The 11,297-nt window shown below is 35.6% G+C and overlaps 1 protein-coding gene across 1 annotated transcript in view; it reads right to left on the reverse strand.

Annotated features, from left to right (window-relative positions):
• LOC148947782 (uncharacterized) overlaps positions 1–11,297 on the reverse strand; it is a 97,683-nt gene that overhangs the window by 82,482 nt on the left and 3,904 nt on the right. The window contains exons 2-3 of the mRNA XM_089095746.1: positions 8,858–8,963; positions 6,337–6,446 (exon numbers count right to left, since the gene is read on the reverse strand). Coding sequence (XP_088951872.1) covers positions 6,337–6,446; positions 8,858–8,963 — 216 coding nt within the window. The remainder of the gene's footprint in view (positions 1–6,336; positions 6,447–8,857; positions 8,964–11,297) is intronic.

Raw genomic sequence — 11,297 nt, forward strand, 5'->3', positions numbered from 1 at the left:
GTGAGTCACTACTCCTAGAGCTAGGTCGTCTCTGTGAATCGGCAAATTAGGCATTTTAATGTTCAAATGTCATCATGTTAATTAATACAAGGAATTAAAATCTCAACCAAATCTGGAAATACGTATTGTCTTTGTCCATAATTCAACTTCTAATTCAATCATAGGCAGCGCAATAGCGCTGCTTAAGTAAAGAACGATCTGAGCACAATGTATTATTAATTTTTTTTTCTTTTTTCTTATTCTCCATACCCGGGCACTTCGTATCGAAGGAGTTGTCGTAGAAACTTCGAAAAGGGCTCATTTGATTGGAAATTGGAGTGGCTAGTGCCCTTTTTAATAGTCAAAAGTCATTAGAGGGCATCTAGCCCCCCCCACGCCCATCATTCCCCAAACACATCCAATCAAAATTTTAAGATAACCATTTTGTTCAGCGTAGTTGATTTCCAGATAGAAAATATATTTTTTAGGACGACACTCCCCAGCAACCCTCGGGGCAAGGGTTTTAAGATATGCCTTGAGGGCATATAAGAACGATATTGGCACAATGTATCATTTTTTTTCCTTTAGAGTAAGGCACTTCATATGGAAGGAGTCATCATAGAAAGTTCAAAAGGGGCTTATTCGATTGGAAATCGAAAGTTCTAGTGGCCTTTTTAATAGTCGAAAGTGATTGGAGGGCAACTAGCCCCCCCCCAACGCTAATCATTCCCCCAAATACATCCAATCAAAATTTTGGGATAGCCATTTTGTTCAGCGTAGTGGATTTCCAAATAGAAAATATGTTTTTGAGGAGGACACTCCCCCACAACCCTCAGGGCGAGGGTTTTAAGTTATGCCCTGGGGCATTTAAGGTTTTTATAGAAGGCGTTGTCGTAGAAACTTCAAAAAAAATTCATTCGACTGGAAATTGAAAGGGCTAGTGCCCTTTTTTATAGTCGAAAGTGATTGGAGGGCAACTACCCCCCCCCCCACCCATACGGCCATCATTCCGCCTAACACATCCAATCAAAATTCTGAGATAGCCATTTTGTTCAGCGTAGTAGATTTCCAGATAGAAAATTTGTTTTAGAGGAGGACGCTCCCCCACAGCCCTCAGGGCAAGGGTTTTAAGTTATGCCCTGGGGGCATATAAGGTTTTATAGAAGGCGTTGTCGTAAAAACTTCAAAAAAGCTCATTCGATTGGAAATTCAAAGGACTTGTGTCCTTTTTAATAGTCGAAAGTCATTGGAGGGCAACTAGCCCCCCCCCCCACGCCCATCATTCCCCCAAACACATGCAATGACAATTTTGAGATAGCCATTTTGTTCAGCTTAGTTGATTTCCAGATAGAAAATATGTTTTTGAGGAGGACTCTCCCCCACAACCCTCAGGGCAAAGATTATAAATTATGCCCTGGGGGCATATAAGGTTTTGATTGAAATCTCTGTCGTAGAAACTTGAAAAAGGGCTCATTCGATATGAAATTCAAAGGGCTAGTACCCTTTTTAATAGTCGAAAGTGGTTTGAGGGCAATTAACCCACCCCCCTCTCATGCCAACCCTTTCCCCAAACACATCCAATCAAAATTTTTATATAGCCATTTTATTCAACGTAGTTGAAAGTTTCGGAAATTAGGTCTTTAAGGATTACAATCCCTCCCTCCACAGCCCTCAGGGCAAGGATTGTAAGTTACGCCCTGGGGGCATATAAAGTTTTATTGAAAGCCCTGTCCTAGAAACTTCAAAAGGGCTCATTCAATTGGAAATTGAAAGGGCTAGTGCCTTTTTTAATCCTTGAAAGTGATTGGAGAGCGACTAACGCCCCTCTCACGCTCACCATTTTCCAAAAGACATCCAATAAAAATTTTGAGATATACATTGTGTTCAAATTAGTTGAAAGTTTTGGAAATTGGGTCTTTTAGGATGATAACCCCCTCAGAGCCCTCAGTGCTAGTGTTGTAAGTTATGGTCTGGGGACATATAAAGTTTTTATTGAAAGTGTTGTCGTAGAAACTTCAAAAGGGCTTGTTCAATTGGAAATTGAAAGGGCTAGTGCCTTTTTAATAGTTGAAAGTGATTGGATAGCGACTAACGCCCCTCTCACGCCCACCATTTTCCAAAACACATCCAATCATAATTTTGAGATATCCATTTTGTTCAACGTAGTTGAACGTTCTGGAAATTAGGTCTTTTAGGATGAAAACCCCCTCAGCGCCCTCACTGCAAGGGTTGTAAGTTATGCCCTGAGGGTATATGAGGTTTATATAGAAAGTTGTTGTATAAATCATAGGCAGAGCGATCGCGCTGCCTAAGTAAAGAACGGGGAAGCTCGAGAACGAGACAAGAAAGGGGGACTAAGTAAAGAGGAGGACAATCCCCTACAATCCTCAGGGCAAGGGTTTTAAGTTATGCCCTGGGGGCATATACGAACGATGTTGGCACAATGTATTATTTATTAATTTTTTCTTGTAGAGCAGGGCACTTCGTATCGAAGAAGTTGTCATAGAAACTTCGAAAAGGGCTCATTCAATTGGAAATTGGAGTGGCTTGTGCTACTTTTTAATAGTCGAAAGGGATTGGAAGGCAACTAACACCCCTTCCACGCCCACCATTTCCCGAAACACATGCAATCAAAGTTTCGAGATAGCCATTTTGTTCAGCGTAGTTGATTTCGAGATAGAAATTATGTTTTTGAGGACAGTCCCCCACAGCCCTTAGGGCAAAGATTGTAAATTATGCCCTGGGGGCATATAATGTTTTTTATAGAAGGTGTTGCCGTAGATACTTCAAAAAAAGCTCATTCGATTGGAAATTCAAAGGGCTAGTTCTCTTTTTAATAGTCAAAATTGATTAGAGGACAACTTACCCGCCTCTCACGCCCACCTTTTCCCCAAACACACCCAATAAAGATTTTGAGACAGCCATTCTCTTCCACGCAGTTCAAAGTTAAGGAAATTATACCTTTGAGCAGGACACTCCCCCCACAGTCTTCAGGGCAAGGGTTATAAGTTATGCCTTGGGGGCATATAATGTTTTTTATAGAAGGTGTTGCCGTAGATACTTCAAAAAAGCTCATTCGATTGGAAATTCAAAGGGCTAGTTCCCTTTTTAATAGTCAAAATTAATTGGAGGACAACTTACCCGCCTCTCACGCCCACCTTTTCCCCAAACACATCCAATAAAGATTTTGAGACAGCCATTCTGTTCCACGCAGTTCAAAGTTAAGGAAATTATACCTTTGAGCAGGACACTCCCCCCACAGTCGTCAGGGCAAGGGTTATAAGTTATGCCCTGGGGGTATATAAGGTTTTGATTGAAATCTTTGTCGTAGAAACTTGAAAAAGGGCTCATTCGATTGAAAATTCAAAGGGCTAGTGCCCTTTTTAATGAGTGATTTGAGGGCAACTAACCCCCCTCTCACGCCCATCTTTTCTCCAAACACATCCACTCAATCTTTTAGATAGCCATTTTATTCAACGTAGTTGAAAGTTTTGGAAATTAGGTCTTTAAGGATGACAACCCCCCCCCCCCCACAGCCCTCAGGGCAAGGGTTGTGAGTTATGCCTCGGGGGCATATAAGGTTTTTATTGAAAGCGCAGAAACTTCAAAAGAGCTCATTCAATAGGACATTGAAAGGGCTAGTGCATTTTTTAATAGTTGAAAGTGATTGGAGAGTGACTAACGCCCCTCTCGCGCCCACCATTTTCCAAACACATCCAATCAAAATTTGGAGATATCCATTTTTTTCAACGTAGTTGAAAGTTCTTGAAATTAGGTCTTTTAGGATGAGAACCCCCTCAGAGCCCTCAGTGCAAGGGTTGTAAGTTATGCCCTGGAGGCATATACAGTTTATATAGAAAGTTGTTATAGAAATTTCAAAAAGGGCTCATTTGTTTGAAAATTGAAATTGCCCTTTTTCATAGTCAAAAGTGAGTGGAGAGTAATTAATCCCCTCTTGCGCCCACCGTTTGCCCAAAAACATTCAATCAAAGTTTAGAGATAGCCATTTTGTTCAACCTAGTTGAAAGTTCTAGAAATTATGTATTTAAGGATGAGAATCCCCCAGAGCCCCAAGGGTAAAGGTTTTAAGTTCCACCCTGGGGGCATATAAGGTTTTTATAGGTATAGTTTTTGTAAAACTTGAAAAAAGGGTTATTCAATTTGAAACTGAGAGTTCTAGCGACTTTTTTAAGAGTTGAAAGGAATGTTACGGTAACTCACCTCCCATTGATGCATAACATTCCCCCAATCATATTCAGTCAAATTTTTAGAGAAATATTGTGTTCAATATATTTGACAACTAATGTACTTAAGTCTTTAAGAATGACAACCCCCAGCACTCAGGGCAAGCGTTGTAAGTTATGCCCTGGGGGCATATAAGATTGTTATTGAAAGTTTTGTTGTAGAAACTTCAAAAGGGCTCATTTGATTGGAAATTGAAAGTGCTAGGGCCATTTTTAATAGTTGAAAGTTTTTGGAGAGCGACTATCGCCCCTCTCACGCCCACCAGTTACCCAAACACATCCAATCAAAATTTTGAAATAGCCATTTTTTTAACGTAGTTGAAAGTTCTGGAAATTTGGTCTTAGAGGATGACAACCACCCTAACAGACCTTAGGGCAAGGGTTGTAATTTATGCCCTGGGGGCATATAAGGTGTTTATATAAAGCGTTGTCGTTTCCTAAATGGCTCATTCGATTGGTAAACCAAAGGCCTAGTGCTCTTTTTAATAGTCGAAAGTGATTGGAAGGCTTGACAGTTTTATAGTAAAGATTGATGTGGGTATAATGTATTATTTTTTGTTGTTGTTGCTGTTTAGACCAGGGCTCTTCGTATCAAAGGAGTTGTCGTGGGAACTTTGAAAAGGGTTCAATCAATTGAAAATAGAAAGGGCTGATGCCCTTTTTAATATTAGAAAGTAATTGGAGGGCAACTAATCTCCCTTCAACTCTCACCCTCCCATTTGCCCATTATGTTTAAAAACTAAATGTTGCCCTAAGATTAAATCAAAATGCACAGTGTTAATGCTTATTCCCAATAAGACATCTCAGCAGTATACCATAAACGACTGAGGGTAATATGTTCAAACCTTCGGGGCTACTTCGGCTCTTAAAATTTAACCAAATTAAAATAGCGCAAGTGTAGCCAAGCTATCAAAGAAAGTAAACAGATTTTTTTTTGCAAATCGTATCAAGTTTTCCATCTCAGGTCAACTAGAGGAGGTATGAAACTAAATTGAACAGTATTATTTGTGTCCGAATTTTTAAAAGGGTGTATGTTGTTAAAAATTGCAGAAAATTTTTCTCCAGCATACAAATAGCAGGCCAAACTATAAAGTCATAAAAAACGAAAATATTTAAAGTCTCATTTTCTTTTTCCCTGGAAAGATTATGTCAATATAAAACGAACAGAAAGTAATTAAAAAAAAATTTCCACAAAATAAGTTTTGCAAAGAAAAGTAAAGAACTTCATTAAATAAAAAATGAGCAAAAATAAAATCAAATAATCTACCAAGCGTGAAACTACCACAAATCAGTTTCGATAAATAAATGAAACCCAAAACGAACAGAAATTACTATAAATAAGCGAGTCAAACTCAAAACTAGCAGAAATAACATGAGTAGGGATCAAAACCCCTATGCCTTCCCAAGGCAAGAACATAATTTGCACTTTACTGAAAAAAATATAATTTTTTTTACATTTATAACCTTAATAAATCAAATAATATTAACATTTTAAATAACAAATATCAGTATATGTATACTAAACAGACAATGCACATTCCATTTGTATATTTTTCAGTAAAGTGCAAGCTATGTTCTGGCCTTGGGAAGGCATAGGGGTTTTGATCCCAACTCATGTTAATTTCTGCTCGTTTTGAGTTTGACTCGGTTATTTATTGTAATTTCTGTTCGTTTTGGGTTTCATTTATTTATCGATGCTGATTTATGGTAGTTTCACGCTTGGTAGATTATTTAATTTTATTTTTGCTCATTTTTTGTTTAACGGAGTTCTTTACTTTACTTTGAAAAACTTATTTTGTGAAAATTTTTTTTTAATTAATCAGCTCACAGAAGCAAACACAATAATTGCCACGCTAGGAAATGTTAATAGTGAATACACTATTGAAAACTACTAGCCATACAATAATTGATATTGTGGATTTGCGTCATATCCGACACTGACGTAGCGAATCTTAATGTTATTTGCCTTAGAGCAAATCTCTCGAATGTGAAATAAATCTCAGAGCTTCCGATGCATATATTCCATAGGGGAAAAGCAAGCATAAATTCACTAAGATGTACGAAAATCTACTTAATGAATTAACATAACTAAGAATAGACATGGCAAACCTACCTTGTTTAACAGAATTCTGTATCTGCCTTACAGTTATTAGTTCTTTAACTGCAAAGAGCTGATTTTCACTAAACTGATGAAATTGTAGCCTCTGAACTGGCAGGTTACCCCTAAAGGACAGATTTCCCACATTCCTTCACAACTCACAGCAAATTCTCTACAATTTGCCAAAAATACTCTTCTAGCTGACGATTGTGTTACATGGTCTGCTCAATTCACGAGTTTTAATTAACGAAGCGCTATCCTTGAAAAAATATGTTGCTTATTATATGCCGTACGTGTGAAAAATTTCACTATGTTTCTAACCTCAAAAACATACAAATCGACCAGAAAGGCTATTTTTTGTAATTAAAGCACTTAAATTCTCGCATATACTCACTCAATTCTGTGGGTAATGGATTCCTTATAGGCTATTTTATAAATCCCTAATGCGAAAAATCCTATACCAATTACGGCTTATATGGTTATCTCCTATAACCTACGGAAAATATTCCCTGAAACGATATTACTTATTTGCCACTTCAACTCACCACGCTTAAAACTATGATTGTAAAGGGGGTGGCCCACAGGCACAACCTAACGGTTATCTGAGGTTGGCCATCAGTTTAAAACTATCAAAGGTCTTTGTAAAAAAAAAAAAAAAAAAAAAAAAAAAAAAAAAAAAAAAAAAACCACTCAGTTTGTGAAAAGACACTGTCATGGATTGGCAGTATCTTCTCACAAACTGAAAGGTTTTTTTATAACGATTTTTAATAATTTTAAACAGATTGTCGCACAGTATTTCGAAAGCTAAAAATAGAAGCCGATGACCATAATTACACCTGCGAGATTGAATCTAATTATCACTCATAAGACATGAATTTCCTAAAACGGCTTTCTGTTTCATCTCTTGATAAGAAAACATCCAATAATTAAGATCTTGTTAACAAACGACTTTTCTATTTATAACTATAATTGAAATATGGTTTAAACATTCAGTGTAGCAGATATAGCTAGAAATCATTAAATTGCTAACATACTTTGACTAGTAAAATATTTATTTGCATAAGAAGATAAAACTTATAGTTTAAGTCAAATTTTAATGCCTATTATAAGGATTAGAGTTTCTTCAACTAATTAGAATAGAATTGGTATTAAAAATTTTTAAATTCATTAAAAAATATTTAATTAAGTGATGTTAAGCAGACTGCTGATTAATAGTACAACTTTTTTCCTAGCAGCCTATTTTGTTTAGATCCTAACAGTTAGGTCGACATGACCAAAGTAAGTCAGCGAAATTCCCGACAACTAAACGAAGACTCTTGGAGTGTTCTGTAGGGACGTAAGATTCATAAAAGAAGAGACAATCCACCAGGTCATGGCCTATGAAGAGAAGGCAGACGCTGCCTTAAAAACAGAGAGATTGTGTATCAAAACTGAACAAACAGTTGAAATTTTTTTCAACTTAGGAAAAAGATAAAACTGACCCTGTACTTGGTAGTGGTGTCTACAGAGTCCCGTGTTCACGTGGGAAATTTTACATTGGTAGGACTCATCAACAACTTGGTGAACGTTTGCATGAACACACAATTTCAATAGATAAGTCCCTGAGATTAGAAAATAAAAATGACAACTTTGATTCCGCCTTGCCCCTTTATATCTTTGAAAATCCTACACATCTTGTTCTTTTTGAGGAGGCAACTTTAATATTTACTGTAAATGGCCTACCGCAATCTTTTAAAGAGGCCGTTGAGATAAAAGAAAAATATATATAAAAAGAAATTTGGCTATAAATAGAGACACTGGAGATATTCCATTAAGTCCAATTTATAACAAGTTAATATTAAAAGACTCAATCAATATTTTCACCCAATCTAATTTAAGAGAACCTATTTGCATGTGTAATGAAAACCGAAATTGCAGACAAGCTAAGATTATTGCAAGTCAAAAAATTCTTGCTCAATCATTTAGGTAAATCCCTTTTCATTGATTCCTGCCTGGCTTTTATTCAGTGTCTGTTCTCTTTTTGTCGGGTAAACTTCAAAAGGTTAGACTGTTGTTGTTTTTTTCTTTTTGTTTTCTTTTTTTTTAGCACTGAGGACGACTTGGCGGAGCTCCTTGTCAAAATATTTGCTTGTTCTTCGTCTTCATCACTGGCTGACAAAATCATCGTTTTCTTACCTTTTTCAATTTTATTTTTCATTTCTTACTCCCTTTCCTCTCTTAGTTCCAACTGTCATGTATAGCCAGTAGGTGTTAGAATGTATTTATACCAGGGCCTTTACGGGGTGCTATACTGGGTCCAAAGCAGGCAGCTATCTTACCTTCGTGGGAGCAAAGATCCTTCTCCACATTAGCAAGAAGAAGAAGCATGCACCAAACAGAAAACTAAACATAAGAAAATTGAATTCTGATCACATGAAACATGAGTTTTGCTTTCAGCTCCAAAACAGGTACGATGCCCTACCCACTGATGTACAAGACGCCAAATAATTGTGGCAGTAGATCAAGACCTCAACCACTTAAGTTGCTTCCGACATACTGCGCTTCTTCCACCCCTCTAAAAGAGCTGGATTTCCAAATGATCCTTAGAATTGATTGAGCAGAGACGATCTTCAAGCCACCAGAGCAAGCAGTCAAAAGCTGAACTGAAAAAGCATATCAAACAAAGCATAAGAAAAGACCGCATCCATCACCAGTTGTTCATAAACTAGAAAACTCAGTGTGTAGTAACCTGACGAATTAAGTCAGAAATTGAATTAAATAAAAGCGATTAAAAATGCAACAACGCAAATGATAAGTTATAAAGAAGTTTGGAAATAATGGGTTCTAGATAAGAAGTTTTGAAATTGGCCACCAAATTAAGAGCTGACGGAATTGCTGTTGAGATACGGGATTTTGCAATGCCCACTTCCTTGTTTCAAACAGGAAGTATGGTCAGGGCACAAAGTATATATATGCCTGTTTTTGCGATAACGCGTTGTAATCCTGGAACTATTTTTATTACCTCTGGATTTTTGGATCGTCTTGGGATTGTAAGTGATATATGATTTAATTATTATTTGCATGTGTTATCTTATGATTATGTCTGTAACCAGAGCCAAGTCCTTTACTGTTGTCTGCTGTAAAGTTTAATAGAAGTTATCATATTATACCAAACCTCTCTATACAGCATTATTTACACATCTCGTCAATACTCAGTTTTAAAAGGCGCCTCAATAGCCCAAATAGCACGAGTTAAAGTTGACATTTAAGGCAGGACTAACGGAAGTTACGGGAAGTTAAAGCAAAAACAGTCATGTTTGCTTATATGTCTTAAAATAAACTACAGTATGTAGGAATAGATAAGAAAACACTGTTGGAGGGTCGAGTTTGGAACTATGGGACGTAAAAAAATTAATGGTGGTGGCAATAGGCCCTTTTTAAAGATTCACCGACTTCCCTTTAAATTGATACACAGATATGCATGCAAATTTAAGCCAAGACCGCTGCAGCTAAAGCACGGTGTATAAAAAAAATATGAAGACAAGGAAAAAAAAACTTGGATAAGGAACACCTTTAGAATAAGGGGAGAGCCTACGAGAAGACTGTGGCTGCAAACAAAGAGTGTGGCTATGGCTATAAACAATAGATCGTTGTGTTTACATGTTTTTAATAAGCCTATTAGCTTCAACAGAGTCACAAGTAAAACTGCTGTTGAGCCTACCAGACACTTCTTAAGGCGATCAAGCACCAAATAGATACAACTGAGATGAGGATACAACAAGAAGGTAAAAAGTCAGAAAATTCCATCTCAAGCTTTTTCAAAGCTAATTCTCAAGCTAAAAGTTTAGCTATTGTTCAATATAATTGAAAAAAGATATATATATACGTTTAGAAAACGATAAACTTTCGATCAGCGAAGTATAACTGCGAAGCCAGGATATATATATATATATATATATATATATATATATATATATATATATATATATATATATATATATATATATATATATATATATATATATATATATATATATATATATATATATATATATATATATATATATATATATATATATATATATATATATATATATATATATATATATATATATATATATATATATATATATATATATATATATATATATATATATATATATATATATATATATATATATATATATATATATATATATATATATATATATATATATATATAGATGGAAAAAACTAAAGCTATATAATTTAACAGTCAAAGATTCCGAGGAACATATTAGTAGTAACCATCTATTGAATTTGAGGACGCCCCCGTACCAAACAGGTTTTTCTGGTAGTCCTATTCTACAGGGGCATTACACCTTTCAAAGAGATTTACGCAATTTCTAGTTCAAGGTATATACATGTCTTTTTTTTAGTGATAAACCTGTATTTTAAAACCAGAGCATCTTGTTTCGCTATTCAATTATTTTTTGTATATATTCAGGTTTCAAATTAGGTTCTTCAACAGTTTTGAATAGTTCATTCAACTTAGCACTACTGACATTTTTTGTGAACATTTACATAGAAATGGATAATTCTAAGCAATTTCTGGTGAGTAAAATTTTCTCATTATTATAATAAAAAGAAATTGTCTTGTCATTAAGTTAAGGAAGAAATTCTTTCCTTACACTGTGTGGTTACCTCTTTTAAAAAGCTTCCTTCATCATTAAATATTAAATGATCCATATATTTCAATTTTAGCAAATATTCAAAAAAGAGAGACATGTTCACTTTGATTTTGGTTCATTGTATATGAAAAATTAAAATAGAATGGCAGAAACAACCACTTTGCTACTGGTTAATCTATTTGACTACTTAAGACGGACACTAGAACTAAAGGTAATTACGCGATTAGAAGCCTATTGCTTAGGATCTGAAACCTCTACATAGATCTCTTATGGACTGAAATTTAAAGTGCGATTTTTATCAATATCAGTGGGCCTTTTTAGGGATGT

The sequence above is a fragment of the Artemia sp. Qi Xiang Cuo genome, chromosome 10 (genome assembly GCF_049724085.1).
Source record: "Artemia sp. Qi Xiang Cuo chromosome 10, ASM4972408v1, whole genome shotgun sequence".
Classification (NCBI taxonomy): Eukaryota; Metazoa; Arthropoda; class Branchiopoda; order Anostraca; family Artemiidae; genus Artemia; species Artemia sp. Qi Xiang Cuo.